The 22,073-nt window shown below is 38.4% G+C and overlaps 1 protein-coding gene across 6 annotated transcripts in view; it reads right to left on the reverse strand.

The window, feature by feature from the left end:
- NELL1 (neural EGFL like 1) overlaps positions 1 to 22,073 on the reverse strand; it is a 293,578-nt gene that overhangs the window by 179,263 nt on the left and 92,242 nt on the right. For all 6 annotated transcript variants that reach the window (XM_074586318.1, XM_074586317.1, XM_074586314.1 and 3 more), the window contains exon 12: positions 21,108 to 21,236. In XM_074586318.1, the coding sequence (XP_074442419.1) occupies positions 21,108 to 21,236 (129 nt within the window). The remainder of the gene's footprint in view (positions 1 to 21,107; positions 21,237 to 22,073) is intronic.

A 22,073-nucleotide genomic window follows, 5' to 3' on the forward strand; every position in this document is an offset into this window, starting at 1 on the left:
TACACTGTGTTCTAAAAGAACTTCTGAACTGTCTGTGAAGCTCGTATTTGTTTTACTAATCAAGCTTAATACTATTAAGCACCGTTTCCACAGGGTTTGTCCTGCCTCTCATATTATTCAGCGCTTTCACCTGGATGATGAAATAAAGGGTGTACAGACAAAATTTGCCAACAACGCTAACCTGTCAGGAATTACAAGAATGTTGTTGGACATAAGAATTCAAAGCTGTCTTGACAAATTGGAGAAAAACAACTCATTAAAAATAGAATGTAATTCAAAAAGAGCGAGGTTATACACCTACATAGAAATAATAAACTACACTGATAGTGGGTGGGAGCAATAAATGAGATAACCGTTTTGCAGGAAAACTCAACCAAACAAAAAACCCTGCACCAAAGACAAGGCTTAAAAGGACTATTTCATACTTTTTTTCCAGCAGCCTTTTATGCATTTGAAGATTGTTACAACGTGTCCTCCTCATCAATAGCCTAATGCTATCAGCTCTTTCAATGAAGATTACGTTAGCCTAACATCTGCTTATTCCCTGGACTTCTTCCAGTAAATCCAAACCTGACATATAGTGTCCGGATCTGAGGAAATGCCCCAAGTGATGCATTGCAATGCTGAGAGGCGCATAAAGATTTATTACATTTCGCTCTTCTTTCATGATGGAGCTTGCCAGTTTTTGCAACAGTATGACACTGACTCATTGGACCCTCAGATATAACATTGACTCTCTAGACCCTCTTTTTTTTTTCTTTTTTCTTTTTTTTTTTTTTTTAAGTATTCTATTAAATTGGGATTGCAACTGCAGCATAGATTAGGTATCAGAAAAGGTCTTCTAATGGTAAGAGCACAAAAGCACTGGAACAGATTTGTAAGTGGAAGCTGTAGAGTTTCTACCTCTAGAGGGTTTTTAAGACAAGGTTAGGCAAATATCTGTCAGGAATTGCTTTTGTTCAGCTAATCCATTGCTGAGCAAGCAAGATGCACTATACTGATCTCTCAGACCAGTTTTCTATCTTTCAGCACTGGCTTTTCCTGTAAAAGTGTAAGTGGAGATACAAAAATATAGGAAGGAAATTACAAGTGAGACTGATTAATAATCTCTCTTTAAAATACCCATGAAGAAGATCTGCAAATAGCCTTTTGAGGTAATGATTACAAGAAATTATGAGGAACTGTACACAGCTCCTCAGGACCTGACTTCAACAGCAAGAGCTATTTGATGTGTGGGTGGAACATCTACTGGCATTTTCACAAATCTCAGATCTCATTATGGAGGTGAGGCCACATAAGCAGCGGAGTAGGTGCTAATTCGTGAGAACGGGTACAAAAATCTTAGGTACTGGTGTGGATTCTGCTAAGACGTTGTTGTAATGTGTAAAACATGGCATAGACATGAACTCTGTGCTGTGAAATTGTCTCCAATATTCAATTTCATACGATCCACAAAAAACTGGAAGGACTTCTAAAACACCTTGGATCTCTGTAGGTGGTAAAGAATAGCACTTTTAAATCCAGCTCTTGAAACTTGGCATTAAGAAAAGAGTATTCTGTTCTCAAAGGGAATAAAAGAACTCAAACGACCAAGCTTATAAACACTCTGAGCCAAACAATTTTCAATTTCACTTTTGGAAATTTTTTTCAAGTTAGGATATAAAGCTACTCAGCCTTTAATGAAGACAGTAAATGAAGCATGAGCCATAAAACAGCTGAATATTATAGAAGTCTACTGAAATTAAAATTCTTTCTTTCTAACATAACACCACGTAACACCAGCGTCTTCTATTTCAACATGAAGTTTCTACTTCTGTTGTTTGCTGCTCCTAATACCACCAATTAGAACCCACATTCATGCTATCAGTGCAGGTAATGAAAACATCACCTTTTCATATAAGAAATGCCAGGACACCCATAGATACAAATTTCTAGTTTTCTGTCACTGTTTTGGGATTTTGTTTTGTTTTTTTTTTCTGGGTAGGACTTCACTTTTTATGAACAATTAAGTCCAAAAATTAAGGATGGTAGTCAAGTATTGCATGGGGCATTTCCTTAACTTTTGCACACAGAAAGTATCTGTTCTCGGTGTGCTTATTTCCTGTTACCTTCTTTTTTCACTAATGTCAGTAAAGATGGCAGGTTTCAAGGTTTTTCAAGGATGTTACTACATTAAACGGGTAAGCACATGAACAATCTTTCAACTGGTGACCACTCATTCATCTAAGTCATACGTCACTCAAATATAATCTGGAGGCCTGCCACCCATCCTTAAAATTGATCCAAATGGTACACTAAGTTCTACAAGAAATTATGCTGAACTTTTAGAATGTCAGGATCTTACATTGTGCACCTAATTTAAGGTCTTAAACTAGGACTATTCTCAAGTTACATTCACCTCTCACAGAGAAAACTGCCTGTGCATCAGCTCGTAACATGAGCACATGAGTCCATCTATTGAATTTATTTATTGATATGTATGTTTAATGCAATCTTTTTGCTGGATTGAGTGACCTGTTCAGTAAACATACCTCAGAAAAGGCTTGGCTCGCTCCAGCTCGCTCCAGTTTCCCCATCTTTAAAGATATAGACACTTACACACTTTCTGAAGTGCCCACATTTTGTTCTTTGTGCTGAGTTGGCCAAAAGGAGTATGACACTGTGCTATCTTTAAATAATTATTGTGTTTACTACATAGGCTATTAATAAGAACAACTCATCTCATGTGCACATAATCTTTCCAAATATTAAAATTACGTTGACAAGTAACCTAGAGGTACATATAATCAATGCTTGGGTCCAAACTGCTATTTGAGAGGTCACAAATCCCACATAACTATTACTAGGTCCCTAAGATGTACAGGTGTCTGGTTCCTGCACCAAAATCTCTAACCCTGAGGTAGATACCCAGGGTCCATGTGTAAGAGAAGGGCAATTCACAGCGTGGGTTTCACATCAGTCAGCCTGCTCAGCAAAGGTAATGGTAAGGGTTTAGCTCAAATCCCACCTCTCCTCCTCCAGGCTTAGAGGCCTCACTCCATTTGACAGGGAGACATTTACCTCCCTCACGTTTTCCCAAGAACGTAGGCACAATGGTCCAAAGTGAACAGGCTCCTAATTCCTACTTAAGCACTTAAAACACCCATTAAAGTCATGAGAATTTAAGGATTTAAACTGAAGATTAAGAGCTGAAGTGTCTTTAGGGATTGATCCTCCCTTCCTCCCTCTCTCTCAAAAGGCGACAACCTTCTTTTTTTTTTTCATTCACCCCCTCCCCCAAAAGACAGAGAAGGAAGCAGCTTCTTCCCTTTGTGTAACAGCCCAACCATGAAATGCATTCAGACGCAATTGAGCGTCCAGGTCACTCCTCCACTTTAGAGGATTCACACTGCCATTTCCCTGGCCACCATCCCAACAATCAGAGCAAACTTGTCTGCAGGTGAAGTTCAAACTGTTTTATGTTTGCTCATAAAAAGATTCATCAGGAGAGAGTGAAATTTCCTTTGTAAGGCCAGTGGTCAAGGCACTTACCAAGGCAAGGGAAAAGGACTGACAGCTGGTCTCTAACATGAGAATTGTACGTTTTCTGTATGCTGCGCTCATTTCCATCACTTCCTGTAACCGCTGCACTAGCTGTACACAAGAAAAACTCAACTCTTTTCTCCCCCTCATATAGCATGTTCTTATTTAACTATACCACAGCATTTACTGGATACAAAAAGTTTTGTCCTAAGAGGGCTGTGAGCCCTCTCATCCCCTGGAGAAACAAAACCGGAGAGGATTGTTTAGCTGAGGATCCTAAAAAAAAAAAAAAAAAAAAAACTTTTGTAGACTTCTTTTAAAAATCCAGACCCACATGTTTCCAAACACTAGAATAACGCACTGATGAGGAGAGACAGAAACATGTAACAAAACTGAGAATGACTTCATTCCAACTGCCACATCAGGAAACTGTCGGCAGGGAAGCCCTGTTACAATTTTAACAATAGTTTCTTACTATATATTGCATTCACACGAAAATCCCACTTGCTGACCTTAAATGCAGTATCTCACGTGACTTCTAAATTCAATTAAACCAACATTCATTGACCCAGGCTGTCACCACATCTGTGCAGATTACTGTCATTTGAAGTGTCATAATAAATCTTAGATAACTCGATTCAAGTCTGCCTTACTGACTCAAAAGAGCCATGCTGGGGTTTTTTAATCATGTCAAATAACTCATGAAGTGTTTGCTTAATTTTTTCGGGGCTGGCGGGGGAGGGGGGGAAGACGTCAGCAGTCGCCAATTACCAATTATGCTCTTAAGTATAGTTCTCTTTTGTGAAAACTTACCATTTATTCTGCATGCACTGCACTTTTTCATGTGCTTTGCTAATAGCACAGACGAGATTTATTTTTTTTTAATCTGTTGGTTGCAAGCACTGCTCCTGTCCCTATGGCAATCAGCAAGTCACTGTATCATTACTGCTTTGTGAAGTCAACTCCAGGTACCCTGGGAGACGCGTTCTTGGGATCCAGCATGTAGGGAACTGTAGCAACACAACAATGCTGGGCCCCGGCAATCAGCTGCCGCTTTTGTTGGACCACACTGAGCTCTGGTTCCACTGGAAGTGGAATTTAAGGAGCCCGTGGAGAGACTAGGAAGCCTTTTCAGTAACTTTGAAAAATAAGACATTAGAAAAACAATGTCAACGCACAGACAATGGAAAAAAATAACAATAAAAGGCTTGGGAAAGTATTTGTATTCTGCTTAAACCACTTGTAAATAGCTCTTCAGCTCTCACATCACACCCACCTAGAGACAGTAAGGCAAGCACAGTTAAAAGCAGAATGTTTAACTATTCACTTCTAGTTCCAGGGCCAGCAACTAAAACTGCTGGCCTAAGCTTCAGAAAAAAATATATGCTGATCACAGCCTACAGCAAAGTTCTCAGAAATCTCAGTTAAAATCAAGAAGCCTATCAACAAAATAAAAGATGATGGAGAGTCTACACAGCTAACCCATCCAAACAAATAAAAAAAAGTCAGTCACACGGCGAGAGCCTGGGGTTTGCATCAAGTCTGATGAGACATTTTTTAAAAAAACATGACTGGCACCTTTTGAAAGGAAAGATACCATTTGCAGTCAATAAGAATTTAGTAAAGAATGCAATGAAAGCAGCTGGTGAGTAACTAGTTTTTGCTCAAATGTGACAAATGCAGCCTCTTAGTACAACAAAATACCGGGAAGGAGCAAACAAGAAAACCCAAACGTGTCCCGCATCAGTAAGTTCCATGCAGTTCAAGTGTACTTAATGCCTCCTCAATATACAGTTTGGTTAGTGCGCAGTTTTGATAGCATTCCCATTGCATGCTTTTCATGCAAAAATTAATTACTCCTATCTGTTAGGCATCATAAGCTCTATTACACTAAAATGAGGTTTTGTTTGTTTGTTTCTCTGATGTTTTAATTATTGCAACATGATTACAACAGACGAAAAAACAGCCTAAAGGTACAGATGTAGCTAACATCTAAAATACACTAGTGTATAAATATGTATGAGTATGCATGCAGCTATGGACGATGCTTCTTTTCATAAATAAGGAACTCACATAATCAAAGCTTAGAACATTTTTCTGGTACCTTCACATTTAGTTTATTAACATCTTTCAAAACTGCTCCTCAAGACAACAAAGTGACTTTGAGTTAATGACTAAACATCACTCATTCTTTTACAGGGGTAAAAAAGGCGACAGAGGGAAACGTGTGAAGCTTGGTGTGAGATACCTGTAGTCATTAAATGGAAATACACAACACACTGAAGAACATAATGATTTGATCATACACCAACATTTATCCTCATGCTTACATCTCAGTATTCACATGTCACTCAACCAACCTTGATCTTTAAATATTAAAAGAGTTGGCTTCTAAGTGCAGAGGAACATGAGAACAGAACACTGCATTTAAGACAAAATTCATCTAAACTCTTCAGGCAATGTTCAGTTCAATACTTCACAGCTGCAACCCAAGCATAATCCCTGCCTTACTACTCATATTGAGGACTCTGTTGTGTGGTTCTCTTGCACTACAGTGCTAGATAATCACAGGAAAAAGCTGTTAAAACTTTTAATAAGTCGTACTTCATCCATGCAGGTACTATCACATCAGCACACAGTTATCACAATCCATCTCATGAGCAACAAAGCTAACCGGCATACAGACAGCTGAGCTGAACACCAGAGCACAAAAATGCTAGAGAAATCAAGAAGTAGGGTGAAGCAGAGAAGTCCTCCCAAATCTAACCAACGCTAGTTCTCATATCAGAGAAGTCAGCAGAAGTGTAACAGGGAACAGCTTTCAGCTCTTGCTTCTTCCCCAATGGCCAGCGGAGGAGAACCAACACATGGAGAGGACATACCACACAGCACGTAGCAGCCCTGCTCTCAGCATTTTTTTTTCAGTTCTATCATATGATGCTACACAAGTCAATCGTGAGTCCAAGTTCACATGATTTAGATTCAATAAAAGCTTTAATCATACCTTCTCTATACTTTTCTTGACTGATTTGCCACTTCCTATCATGTTTGTCTTCAATTTCAAGGGCTATCACATATTCTTCCTATTTTATTTATAATCACTCATTTGATGCCAAAAGATTAACTCCAAACTAGAATCAAATCACAACACTCACCTTTGACAATTCATTACTTTTAAAAAAAAAAAACAAACCACAAAACACCCAAGCACAGTCACTTATTCTCTCACATTGCACTTGAGATTCCTTCTGCATTAAGAAGCATATCATTCCCTTTAAAACATTCCTTGGAATAATCCTTTTCCATGATGCCTAAAAGCCCTGGCAAATGGTTCAGCTAAAGGTGTACTCCGAGAAGTTCCACATTTTTTCATTTTTCCAGCTGTCCGTGGTTTCCTGTTGGTAACTCCTGGTGGTGTTTGACAAGGGACAGTATGCCACGCTGCAGCTCTCTCTTGGGTGGCAATAAGCCACCTCTGCATCCAAGCGATTGCCAGCCCTGTGGAGCAGGGCAGAGAGGAAGCCCTTGCCGAGATCTGATCTTAAGTTGGGGATCGCAGCCTTCTTCACTTGGGGGCAAAGTCTGTTGTAGAGTCTGACAGCTCTCACTGAAGTAAGAGCTTCCTACAAATTCCTACTTTTCAGAGAGAGAGATGCCCCTGCCTTACTTTCCTCACTACAACCAATGCATGGCAACAGAATTACTCCAGGTTTACAAAAATTAATTCTAAAGCGGAAACTACTCACTTAAAATAGCAGGATTTTACTTAAGCATAAAGGAAGCTTTTCTAGGATTTAATTTGCAAACCACATTCCCACATATTTTTCCTCCTACTTAAAACATAGTATCTCATCTTATACCTAGGTTATGAAGCTTCCTGGAAACGAATCTTATTTTTATCATACATCTGAATAACACCTATCACAGTTACAGCCTGTGTCCAAAAACGTAAGTCCTAGACACTGCAGAAATACAAGCAGTTATAAGCACATATAACTCCTCTATCTTTAGCTCTTCCCATGCCATGTGATATATACACACACTTACTGATGTATCTCGTCATGAATAAGAAAAACCCCCAAGACTACAATGGCATCCTACAGCTACCCTAAAACTGCAATGGCATCTCTTAAGGAAGGCTAACCATAAAACTAGCAAAAACCAAAACACTGGAACTTTAGTGGCACACCGCAAGCACACTGATTCAGGTTAAGTTAATAATATATATATATACTTATATACATACAGAGGCTATTTCCTGTCTATATGCCTACCGTAACATCGCATTACTCCTGCGATTCAGGTAAGTATTACAAAGCAGTTCAGTCCTGCTGCTGGTTAAACAACTGCGACAAAAATTTACTCGCTATTTTTTTCAAGAAGCAAAGCATTTTTTTCTTGATACAGCCAAGCAACAGTTTAATATGCCCCATGACATAACACTGACCTACGATAAGACATACAACTGACACACGTTCAAACAAAATTCCCCTAGGGTTTAAATGCACCTCTGATCAGGAATATCAAAGAATAGCATCTGACTCTACTAGAGTTAAGATGGCCCGAACTCAGTTTATCCCCTGTAGCTCCAAACAGTTTAACAGATGATACCAGTCTTTCTATCTACGAGCCAAAATACCTCCTACTGCTATACACATATTATAAGGAATAACAGTGCTAGCTCTTATGCGAGTTGTTGGATACTTATTTTTGTGTCACAACTAAACAATTTCAGTATCACCTCTTCAACTTTAAGTAATATTATTTTCCAAGACATACATCAAAGAAATTGCACCAATCAACCAAGTTATAGATCCAAAAATTTTTTTCAACTAATTCAATTTAAACGGGAATAGACAGCTCACGCCCCTTGTACCCTTAAATCAGAATGAGGGTATAGTGCCTTTGGCCCAACTCTTCTGTCCCAAAAGGACTATCTCAGTCTCCTTTAGGTTTTTCTTTGAAGGATAGGGAGCTATCAACTGTAATAAAAACTCACACAAGCCAAAATAAAGAAAGTACTTTTCTACAAATGGGTTGCTTTTCCCTCAAGATACCGGATTTTCTTGCAGATTCTAACTTTGACAACTTCTGGCTGTCTCAGGTTTTCTCAGCATCACCAATTCTTGAGAACTCAATATGCCTACTGGTTCCACAGGAGTCAGACTACGGCTGTGAACAAAACGCGCGAGCATTTCTCTGTTTTAGTAATAACATTGAGGAAGAGTTCTCAAGTTGGTCACTTTAGAATTAATTAAAATACAGGAGAAACTACCAGAGAATGATTTATATTCAAAGAAGATTATGGCTAACGATAAAATGTTTACAAAATCAATGGGAACCTAGCACAAAACGGATCTAGCTCAGGGGAATTCATATTGATTAGATTCCTGTGTAGTCCAAGATACAGTTCTCTTTTCCATGTTCCTCATTAGTTCATTTCAAGATTTACGCGAATTGCAAACTAGATATAACTGAGCTCCAGTTATTTATATTGTGTTAACTGAGGAAAAAAAAAGAATTCTACTCACCTGAAACAGAAATTCATTTGTTTCCAAATGTTTAATGAGAGAGGATGGTTCAGTCCGCCTCCACATTTATCATCTGTTGCACATTAATGAATATCCAATAATGCCAATACTAACCAAGAAACAACTGACAGAATCTGTTAGCACTCGGACCGAGTTGCTGCTTTCCCCGTGTACCCACAACACAAAACCAAGTACTCCTGGCAACTGAAACAGCGTACGGCAAAAGCAGTACATCTCTATAACATCCAATATTTTGTAGCCTTTTATGTAGGATAGCACTGACAGTAAAATCAGCAAGGTGCTAATTACTAAAAAGTGTGTTAGTGCACTGCAGCTGTTGTGTTGTCAAGCATCAGCTGCCCTACCAGCCACAAAGGCGTGTCATGTTTTAGACAAATTTGATATTACTGTTTGTACAGAAAAATCATTAGATGAAAACCACACACAGTGGCAGTGCCAGGCTCTGGATTGATTCTCATAGAAAAGACAGACTGGACATTTTGCCTTACCTTCTTTCACAAACTGAATGCACTTCAGATCGCTGCTGACCTTTTCACAATAGCACTGATCCAGCTAGCTAGACTGAAAGCCACAAAGCAAATAAAGTCACCTAAGGGGTAACGGGTTAAAGCAAGCTCCAGAACAGAGCAGAAGGCCTGACATTCAAAGGTTAATGTCACTTGTGCCCAAATAAATGGAGGAAACTTTTCATTACCAATGTTGTGGTTCTTAATAGACATAATTCCAGTGAAACAGAGTGCTTAACTGAAAAATTATTCATGTGCATGAACCTGGCATCTCTAAGACTAGTGTCTTAAGAGTCTGAATCGCAGACAGATTGTTGGTTACACAGATTCTAATATCTAGCAATGATCTTGATCTTCCCATACGCTTGCCCAGTTTTCCATTTTGTCAGTTAAGTTACAATACAAGTCTGTAGAAAGACTGCAAAATTCTTCCCGTTTTGCCTACAAAACTCACAATGGAAAACAATGCTCAAATTCTAGTGGTAAGGAGGGGGAGAAAATAATCAGGACCCTTCCTATACCTAGAAACAGGAATGCATCAGCAACAATTTCAGGCTGCCACAGCATCCCACATAAGCCAACGAACAGCATAGTCATGACATCGCAAAGCAGTGAATCAACTCTGCACAACACTGAGTTTTACTGCCTTATGGATGGGGGACTGGAAAGCAAGGAAGCAAAGACCCGAGTGATCCGCTCCTGAGGAAACTGAGAAAGTGGGAATGGCAACAGCTGCTTCTTGAACATCCACCATGATGACAGGCCCTACTTTATAATCTCTCCCCTGGGCAGCAGGAGCACCACTAGGCCCTGCACCTTGGGCTCCGACATACGGAAAGCAGAGAGGAAGCTCGCGGCCAAGCTGCCATGACGGAAGGTTGCTGCCCCGGGAAACCACCTGCTTTGCCTATGCCTAGAGCCAGCCGCGAGGCCAACAGAAATTTCTCAGTGCAAACTCTTTGCAAATTAGATTTTCTCTCTTCTTGCAAAACACAGCGTATCTCTGAGCTAACACTAACTCACATTCACGTCTGAAGATGCTACTGTGTATTCGTATAATTATCTCAGCACTAATAGCTACCAATATGTACAGACGCATTCTCTGGTGAAAGCTTGAAGGGAAAATATGAGTCATAAGAATTAGGGAAACAAAATAATGAAAATGAAGATGAGGGGTGAACAATCCTAAGGGAGATGAGAGATAAACAGGAGTTTGCATTTCACAGGAAAGGGTTTGTTTTGTTTCATTTTACTGCACATTAAGCACAACAAGAACATATTTAAAGAAATCAGATCAACAGAAAAAACAGAACTAGAACTGAGAATATTTAAGCCTAACTTAACATCTAATATAGCCAATTTCATCCTAATCATTTTCAAGCACTTTCTTAAGTCCGTAAATAGAGAGAAAATCATTTTCTACTACTGAAACACAGTGATCCCTACAGGGACAACTGGCATGAGGCATATACAGCTGCAGCGAGGGAGTTCAGGACAAGACAGAAAACACAGCGACATCCTCAACAGAACCAATACCAAAAAAAATTAGGTTAATAAAATGCAACTAACCAGAAACTCTCAAGAGTGAGAAGGAAAACTGAGATGTCTAATCTAGAAATGAAAGGTGGAAATTAAGAAAGTGCTAAGAAGAGCAGACGGTGAAAAAATTTCTAGAATGCCCAAAGGGTATTTTGAAATTTACCTTTTAGATATGAAGAACAGACATGCTAACTGGAAAAATGGTAAGGTATCTTTTTGTAAAAAAACGTGAATACTAAAACTATTGTAATAGTCAGCAAATCAACGGGAAACTAACATCAATGTAAGAGTAATCTTTGTAGATGCTGTACATACCTTTGTACTAATTTCGATTACTTGAATCAAAGTCTCATTCTAACTTTTTTTAACTCTCTTCTCCAGCCTCAAAGGTACAAAGCAGCAGATGATTAAGTAGAGATAGATGTCTTAAAAAAATGCACTTTTTGAGAGTTTTTTTTTCAGAGGCAGCTACCTACCTAAATGAAATTGATTTGTCTGTCAAAAATCTTACAGAATAAGAGGAATTATCTTTCTAAAAATTAAATATGTACGTGAATATTTTACAGAATGCCTTTCCTCAGCTGGCAATAACATTTAATAAATAAAAATGCGGAAAAAAAGCCAACTTATTTCTTACTACATAAGCAGTTTGCTTACTTTTGTACACTTAGTCTATTTTCTGGTATTATTCTGCTGTCCCTTACCAATTACCTTCATCCAGTAAACCTCACAATACCCCAGCAAGAAAGCAAAGGATTTTGTTAACACTTTTATCCCAGTTTCCTGACAGCAAACCAAAACAGAGAAACTTGCACAGATATACACCAGGAAACAGACAGATCCTACATCCGTGAAGGCCCAGATAAAGCTTCCTTTTCGTACTAGGACAGTGCAATTGGACAAAGCAGTCTTATTTTTAGTTTCAGTTCAAATGTAGCTCCTCATGCAATACACTAAGAAGATACGTTGCTCTTTTTCGTCACTAAATTTATACATGTGTTTCCATAAATGAATTTCACTGAAAAAAAGGGGAATTTATTTATTATTTGAAAATAAAACTTAATACAAATATATAAAACAAATATGCCTCAATTTCAATGGTGAGCAGAAACACAGATATTAAAATGGCTATACACCAGTGTAACCGTACTACACCTGCATTATGTCAAAAGCTCAATGCCTCTTAATAAATTCAGAATGGTTTACATTTAATACAGACACACCCTCTACAACCAGTGTACAACTCGATTCCAAATTAATCTGAACAAAAGCCATAAGGAGAAATGGCAAAATATGCATGCCGAAATCCTAAAAAGAAATTAGAGGGTTAACTATATAGAAAAGCCATAGGTTAGCAGTAATGTCTTTTCCGATGATTTCTAAACTTTTGTGCTTTATTTTTATATGCAGATTAGCTTTGAATACCCAGAACCATATCAGTAAGTTTTTGTCATGGATTTTGAGACTCTTGTACTTTCAGAACCAATTTTGTTTTTCCATCTACTGGAAACAAAATATATCCACATAAGGAAAAAGACGACAGATAATATTTACTGGAACAGCCCCCAGTTATGCTATTACCAAGAGAAAAACACATTTTCTATTAAAAATAATAAAAAAGAAATATTTTTATGAGAAACCAGATTATTTTTCCATTTAGTTTTTTTTTTTTTGACTGAAGGATAAAAACTTAATTCCTTTCAGTAGTTTCCAAAAAAAATTAACAGTTGTGGGGAGAAGGGGGTTGTTTGGTTTGTTGCCCTTTTTTTTGGTTTTCTTTTGCCACTAACTTTAGGTAAGTCAAAGCTTATAATTTTAATCATACAACTGGCCAACACAAAACATCTGGTAGATGTCCTTTCTCTGGATGCAGCAAAGCTGCTGTATTTGTGACCTATTTGACCCTGGACACTGTTAAGTTTCCTGGCTCTCCAAAAGCAACCCTCTCCCCTAGCCTTTCCATTTCACTGTCTTTGTACCAACATTCTTCTCTGCTACCTTCTCCCAAGATGGGATGCTGTGGCTTTGCGGGCAGGCAAAGCGCCACTGTGTCCCACAGGGTCCCTACCTGCTTACGGCTCAGCATGTGTTCCAGAAGCACCAGAGCCTCAGACCCACTTGTACAGAAGCAGTTGAAACTGCTTAAAACGGTTAAAATATATATTTCTTTGACACACCACAGCAATGAGAACGTTCCTGAGAAGTTTAATGCCATTTTTCCCCAAGATACCTGACATCTATATACAAACCTGAGCAAAATTATTCTCTACACATACTTCGCTACGTCCATTACCTCAGGACTCAACACTCCCTAGGCTGAGATCAGAGTCCTCTACATGGGTCCTTCACATGGGTCCCTCTAGTGAATCACGGGTTTTCCTGTGTTCCTGAAACTGATGCGGGGTGTTCATTTCAGTTTGGAATAGGTCTTGTCGTAGGACAAGTGCACATCCTTCCCTCTTCTGACCTGCCCATGACAACTTTATAGCTACATTTAGACAGCCTTTAAATTGGATCTGTTGTTCTACCAGCATATTGCCGCAGAGACCTTGAAGCAGGTAAATGACACAATTTACAACATGCATTTTCATATGGTCACAGTCGAGCCCAATCCAAAGAGGTTATCTATAAACTGGCTATGAGAACTTCCATTTGGACAAGGGATTCCACACCCGCAAAGCTATTCTTTAAGAGCAACGGAGAGACAGTTTGAGCAAAACTGTGCGTCAATTCTCTTTCAAATAGCTCAAAAAATGTTTACATGTATTGGCATTTAAAAGAGACTATCTTTTTCTTTTTTCAAAACTTTCAACTGTGCAAAACAGTTGCCCTCTCTGCATCCCCAAGCACTGCAAAAGGTACATAGAGTGCCAAGAGCATCTAACGTCCCCCCAGTCCTCTCAACACAAAACATGTTAGAGGATAAGAGATAGAATCACTACAAAAATTAGGTTGGAAGTTACCTCTGGAGCTTTTCTAGTGCAAGCCCCTTTTGTAAGCAGTGCTAACTTCAGAGTTACATTTGGTTATACAGGGTCCATCGAACGCCAGGTACACAGTTGTTCAAAATGCAGCACTTGCCCAGCCACAACCAGAACCCACTCCAGAAATACTCTCCGAATCATGCTAGACAAGACTTGCTCAGCCATCCAGGAAAAACCTGCTGGTCCATTACTGGCATTTGGTTTTCAGTTAATACTTTTCGTTATTGAATTTTCTTGTCAACTTAAATCGTGAACATCCACTAGCTTTGAAAAGAAATCACCTTCCAGGCAGTGAAAAACAATTAGTGATACACTCTAGAGTAATGATGTCCTTTACAAAACAGGTATCATAACGGAAGAAAAAGACAGCCAAAGTAATCTTATCTCATGTTGATTGACATTTCCATTTGCTAGAGCTTTAAAATCGTGTTCTCCAAATGTACTGCTCTTGCTGTTGTGTGATATTGAAGCTAGTTGGACTTGGCTGTAGTACTTAATCCCATAGCGTCTCCCAAATATTCATGGAGTGCTCAGTAAAAGCAGCTGTATAAGGTATATTGAAGGTACTGTTTTTGAGCCCACTCTGTATATTTCTCACAGTAGAAGCTAGGGTTTATGATGATCCTGCGTCCATGAGAGCATTCAGAGACAGCTTGTTTAACGCTATTCTACCCAAAAGATTTTTAAGTCAGCTTCAATCGTTAATGGTCTTTGTTACCAGAAAGGAAGAGCCTCTAGAAAAGACCATTTCTTCTACTTTCTGATAAAACAACAGTACTTTTGGGGAGGAAGGAGGGAACCTCATCTGAGTTCCTCTCTGAAGTGAGCAGACCTCCAGCTGAAAACAGCTGGCCACAGAGCTGTGCTAACGCACAGCTAAGAGCCTGTTGCCTTGTCATAGCCCTTTCCCATATACAGGGCCTCTTCCGAGGCCAATGGATCAAATTTAAAAGTAAACACATCACTGGGCTCCGTAACACAGAAAGGACCCTATGACTCAAATGCACATTTATTATTTCCATCAAATTGCCTAAAACACAATTTAAGTGTAATCCTTGCAGTCTTCACACTGAGAAAGTTGCTATTCTGTCAGATCCTGGGTAACTAAAGCCTTTTGTGCTGCCAAGAGGAAAAGTGGTTTGCATGTATGCATAGGCACACATCACAGACACAAACACACACGTGTCATTTTTTGAACAATTCTAGTTACGTTCCAGATTTTAAAAAAGGCAAAACCTCAACACCTCAGCATCTAAGCTTTAAGAGCTAAGTCCCCAGTTTTTAGCAACTTATATAAAAGTACTGGTAAGTGGCTTCCATTCAAGTCCAAGCAAAACTACCTCATCATATACTAATATTTCTCAGAATTTTACAGTCCAGCTCTACCACAAGCAAACTTCTGATCATTGGTACAAGAACAACTCAGAATTTTTTCTTTGCTTTGCTGCCAACTGTTCAATGCAAGCACTTACCTGGTCTAAACTGCCACAAACTCTTCCAAATTTTTCCTTTCTTCATTGACGCCAGCAGAAATGTGCGAGGAGCCACACTGCATTGTAATTCAGAGGAAGAATTTTGGCAATATCAGGATCAACACAAGGCCTAAATGGGTAAAGAGCAGCAAAAGCTCTTTCCGCACACAAGGGTTAGTACATACTTATCACGTAACCATTTGTGGCATGGCTTTCTCCCTCTTTCAGTGATGGAACATGTGATGGGGACAATTTACTGTAAAGGGTCATTGTAGTGTAAAGACAATGACGCTGACCCAGCAGGAACATACAGGTGTTTGTTGTTTTTTTTCCTATCAGTCAGCTTTTAAGTCAGATTCTGCTACAGTTAGTAGCCAGCAACATGTCACTGGGCTTTTCATTAACCCATCTAAAAATGAGATAAAGTTCTATTTTTAGAAAGTAGTTAGAAGTGAAGGCTGTGAAAGAGCAGTTTATAAGGCACTCAAACTCTATGCCACCTCCTAGAGAGGTTGTCCAAGAGAGAGGCAGTCTTTTCCACCTCTGCTCCTACCCACCCCTCCTTACAAAGTCAAAAATACACAAACGCACCCCTGGAACCTGGAATGTGGACACACAAAGAGATATTGATTGCAGAAGCTCCCTAAGTTACTGTCTTGAAGGCTGAATGCAAATACAGATTGGAGAGACAGTGAACTGCTTAAAGACAGTGAACTAGGCCAGTATTGTTTCATTCCGTATCAGAAATTATCGGCCTATTCTTGGCAAATAACAAAAGGCAAAAAGCAAAGTTTATATGCGAGATATCAAACTATGTCCAGTACAACTCAGAAGAACAACCCTACCATGTAAGAGCACTTGCTGAAGGGGAGATGGCATCCCCAATCCCTCCATGTGAAAAACAAAAAAAAAAAAAAAAAGAAAGAAAAAAAAAATCTCAACAGCCTCAGCACAGCGGTTTCATTGACATTCTGAAGGGGCAAAGAGGATTTTTTTTCCTTTAATAGCAATGATTGTAAATCTATTCAAATGCAAGTTACTAACATATGACCTGACAGTTGCAAGGCTGAATTTCTTTGGAACCATAATTATTTATGACACTTCATTACAATAACTCCAAAACATATGCTTACCTTATTAGAAATTAAAATTTATTTTCATATAAAACTCAGCATCACATTACACCAAAAGAACTAAAGTTACTCCAGGGAATGGCAAATAATTTCACTTTCCAGGGTTTGGTATTGGAATATCAATTGAAACTAATTCACTTGTAAAGATAAAAGCCATTTTGATAACACAAATAATCCATCTAGAGTCATATAAGGCATCTTCCAATGAGCTCCCAAATCTTCTCAGTATAAAAATTTTAACATTTTGTTTGAAAACTTTCTGTCCACTAGCAAGTACATCCTCTCTGCCTTTGAACGTATGCATTTATGTCGCAGGGAGAAGGATTTATTTTGTTTTTAATTCAGCCTCCTCCACCAGCAGCTCACAGCACAAGGAAACTGCAATCTCATTTGTTAGAGTCCATAAACCCACAAATGCAGGAGACCGACAAGTTTCTGCCTTTTGATCATTTTATAAAAGACGAATTTGAGTTTATGCAATGCTTAAGATTATCATTTAAAATAAAAAGTCTTTCTCTATGAAAACACTATGCAGGACAAATGTATTATTTGCACTATATCACCAGGAGAAGGGACTTTCACTGACAAACGGGACTACAGACATCAGTGGACTTTGAAAATTGACACTGTCAGGTAACCAAAATCTTAAAAAGTAGGTTAACAAGTACCTGACAAAGAAATTGTGAACTTCCTTAAAAAAAATAAATAAAAAAAACACCCACACAACCTGTCACCAAGTCACATGTTTATAAAAAGGCTGGGTAAGTGGTTTTGTTTGTCTGGGGTTTTTGGCAGGGGGGTGGGTGGTTTGGGGTTTTTTTCTTGTTTTGTTATGGGTTTTTGGTTTGTGGTTTTTTTCTTAAGTCTCCATGGGAGTACTTGGTTCTAACTGAAGTGCTGCCATTGAGGTAGTCTTTGTGGCAGAGATGGTGATCTTGACTGTAACATTTTTAGATTCTTCCCCTGCCCTCCCTTTTCCCACAGTTTCAGGGTAGAGAAAAACTCAGTGCATTTGCAATGAACAGTCATTTGCTATCAACATTTGTCCCATTTTCTTAACTTCAGGTAATTTCATGAAGTATCTGATATGTACAGTTACGCATATACGTACCTATGCAGCACAGAACGTAAGGTTATTATTCTAGTTAACAGTGAATATTGATTGCAGGAAATGCAGACACCTTGTGAGGCCGGTTTTTTGAGAGTACAACAAACGGAAGGACTATCATTAGAAGCTGATCCAGAAATCAAGTCAACAGACACCTTCCAAAGCCACAGTCATACATCACTGCCACGCAGAAGGTTTATACGATACCACATAACACTAATGTCACCTCCCAAGCCACAATGCAGTGAAATTAAAACAGCTGCAATGAAATCACCACAGAGAAGGGGGGGAAAATTCAACAAAATTCAACCTACTTGATAACAGCAGGAAAAACATCAGCTGTGGAAAGTCAGTGGATTGCCAGCAGACTTTTACTCTGATGGCTGTGTGCAGGGCTGGGTTTATTGTTTTTCAGTTTAAAGTGCTCGTGAAAAGTTCCGCACATTAAACAGCTTTACATACATGATACGATGAGTCAAAGGATTAAAGGTAGGCTTTACGAAGCCTACATTAAAAGTAGGCTTTACAAAGCTCTCCTCTCCAGAACCATAACAGAAGCCACATTGTACGATAAAAGATTTTCTTGTTCCTGTGTTTTGCATCATAAGTAAACTTTTACTTTTGTTTTTCATTACAGCATTCCGATAGCAAGGTCTTTGCATTTGGAACTAAATCACTTATCTTAAAAGGCTAATTTTTCTTGATTTCTCTGGGGAAAACCACATCTTTTTCCTCTGCATTTTGCAATTATTATTTTTCTATATGACTTTCAGAAAACAAAACATTTTCTAAACAAACTTTAATTAATTTGAGTATCTTCAGAATGGATTTTTTTCCAGCATATTTACGTATCTATTTTTCTGTAAAGAATTTCCTGACTACATCTGATATCTTCAAGTTCAAAGGAGAAGAAACAGAAACCAGTAAAGACCATTGTATGTCTCTGGAACACACTTAGAACTTACAAGGAAATTAAATGTGGTTTAACTTTTAAAATAAATAGCAGCAGAATCCTGAGGTTTCAAGCTTTCTCTCTCTGAGGTTGAGAGCTTGATAGCCTTATGAATCTAAGTTAACCAATACACCTGTGTTGGGAAATGATACCGTTCTCCAAACCAAAGATAAGTAAGAATGGGATCTCTTCCTTTACAAGCTCAAACACTGAGACAACTAACTCGCAGAGCTCTAAATCAAAATACATAAAAAACAGGCAAAAAAAAAAAAAGTAAAAATAAGTGAAATACATTGGTTTTACAGAACGCAGAGAATCTCCACTTAACTCCTTCATTCATTACAAGCTTCATTTACTTGTTTTCCACAAAAAAAAAAAAAAATCCACCCCTATACTACACCAACATCCTGCCAAGTTGTACCTTCAGATATATGCCTTTGACCTCATTTAAATTACAGCTTCAGCATGTGTTTGAGAACATTATACAGCCAACTATGAAATGATTTTATTTAGCAGATGAAACACCCAGATGACAGAAATGAGTTTAAAGAGGCACAGAAATAAATTTGGCAGAAAACCGTTCTGAGGAGTCAAAGGAAGCTCCTCACAGGGCTGAAAGGAGTCACCTCTTGCCTAATCAATTTGTCAGTGTGCAGTTCCCCTTGCTAAAGGGCCTTCTCTTCTCCATGGTACCTGCTAAGAACTACTCTCCATCTAGCAAATTTAAACTTTCGTAACACACAGAAAGCGCCTCGTTCATCTATCCCACGGTCTCAGGCGGAAAAAGCAGCTGTGTGTGTTCTGCTGCCTCATGTTTCACCCATGTGCACAGAAGTCAGGGATTTGACTTGCCCACCCAAAATGTAACGCAATATAGACCAGATATGTTGTAATTCCCACTAATTTCTTCAAAAAGCTCTTTCTTCCTCCACCACTACCACTAACGCACTGCCAACAACTCCAAAATTATTTGAGTTAAGATGTTTAATTTTTATCCATAGCGGAAAAAAGGGACGGTCTGCTACTGGGCAAATAAAAACACTAAGCACTGACTCTTTATATAAAACATTAAAAAAGAACAAATACTGGATTCTCTATCATTGCTAATAAAGAGCCTTGTTACTGTCTTCTGATTGCTAAGTAATCCTTGCAGTATACATAGAGCAGCTCTTCTCACAGTTTTTTGTACAAAAGTTTCTCTATATACAGTATATCTGCTGCCTACTTTTAAAAGAAATGCGTAAACTGCTTTCCCAGTTAGTCAAAGTGCAGATATAGGACCATTCCAATTTTTGTTTGTAGAGAACTGAATAAATACCAGGAGATTTATAGTTGCAATTTGCTGAACAGCTTTATAAACTGTTATTTAAAGTAGTCCTATTCACTTACATACACTAAAAAGTCTTTTTATGAAAGTGGGATCATTTCAGCCCAGTCCATACATGTCTTTTTTATTCTTTCATCCTGTCCTCCAATGCTCACAGTACATTTTAACAGCTTGTCAAAAATGCCATCTCCCTTCCATCACCAGTACTATTGGAAAAAGAACCTAGGGAAATATTTTTTTACAAAGTTGTTCAAAAACTTCCTATGATAGCCAAAAGATTAAATATTGCAGCCTGATGTACAAGGGCATTAAAATAACCCACAATAAAGAGGCAGGAAGGAACGTGGTACATGTTGATCCATCAATTTAGTTTTTAATAAGTATATCATAGCTACGAATAACAGCAAGCTCGAGAAAACACAGAGAAAAAAGGAGGAGAATAACGCCCCATTGCATTCGTTCCTGTGATGGAATAATATATCAACAGAAGTACCTCAGCTACACTCTTCTAAGAAATAGGTCTCTTCTGTACCATAGGAAAACCATTTCAGTAGAGTACCAGGCCCTCAGAAGTACTTTAGGAAGGGCCGCAGATCATCATTTCTATATTCAAGCCTCAGTACAACCTTCACACTTACCTTTCTCACAAATGTCAGCAGAATTCCCGCTTCCTGAATTAATGCATCTTCTAAAGATGTTGTTCTCCAAAAAACATTTTAGAAGGTAGGTGCTACTGTCTGAAAAACGGTATTTTAAAAACTGTAACGACAGCATGGCTGCGGTGTTACCAAGGCACAACTGCAACAATGAAGTATGCCCACAGACAGGTAATCTGCATGGTCCAGCACCACTTGTAATCTTCAATCCATATTTATGAACAAAAAAAGGGCCCTTGTGATATTCACTATCGTGAAACTGAACTTTGCAATGAAATTAATTCACCGACCATTTATTTAATACTTCATTTCTGAGCAGGTTATTAAGGGGAGAGGTCTTTGAATATTTTGTTTACCTTCACAATACGCAGAGTCCCCTTGGACAGAGAGATAACCATTCTTGCATTCACAAGTAGCTTTTGTGTTCCAGTTTTTGCACTCTGAATTTTCACCACATCTGTGTCCCTCTGCACAGAAGTTATGGCCTGAAACACAAGAAATATGAAACCTGGTATATTAAAACATATTTATTTCAGATATTTTAGTTTAATATACATTGACTGTATCACTCTGAAAAACTTGGCATGCTACGTTCCAGAAATTCTCTCTATAAACCCATCTGCTGCACACAGGCTTTTTGGAGTCTTCCATCAATTCACTCTCAGTAAAACCATTTTGTTCAAAAATATATTTGTATGGCTACTTTTAGTCAGGAGAAAAGATAACTTCAAAGCAGGAAGCCATGACAATACGTTAGTCCACTGAACCCACGTAGGATAAAATGCCACCTTATCTCCAGTTGCCAAGAAGTGTAATACTAACTTACACCAAAATGATAATAAAGTGTAATATCAAAAAAAATCCTTCACAATTCTCTTATTACACATAATCACACATGCTTTTAGAAGAGCAAAAACGAGACGTTGCGTTAGAACATAAAACTGTACTGGTAGTCAAAACAACCTCATACACTGCCTTGTAGTTCTGTCATCAAAAGCTAGCTGGATTGTTTCTACAGTTTATAATTAATCCATGCATCATGTTTTGTAGGGGAGAATTTTTATTAATCGCTCCTTTTTCCTTGACAAATTCTCAGTAGTTTCTTTGTGAACGGTTTCTTTTATCCCATACAAAGTCATTTCTAAAAACACAATGAACTTTACCACTTCACTCTATAAAGGCACAGCTGGCTGAAGTTCTTTCTTCCTGAGTTTCAATGCTTCTCCAAGATGTCTCGAAATATCTCTCTGCTGAAGTCTAAAGTGAAAGTAATTGCAACTTTACCTCTTTAAAGGCACTCCACTGGAAGAACTCTAAGAGAC

Source organism: Larus michahellis, chromosome 4, assembly GCF_964199755.1.
Source record: "Larus michahellis chromosome 4, bLarMic1.1, whole genome shotgun sequence".
NCBI classification, from domain to species: Eukaryota; Metazoa; Chordata; class Aves; order Charadriiformes; family Laridae; genus Larus; species Larus michahellis.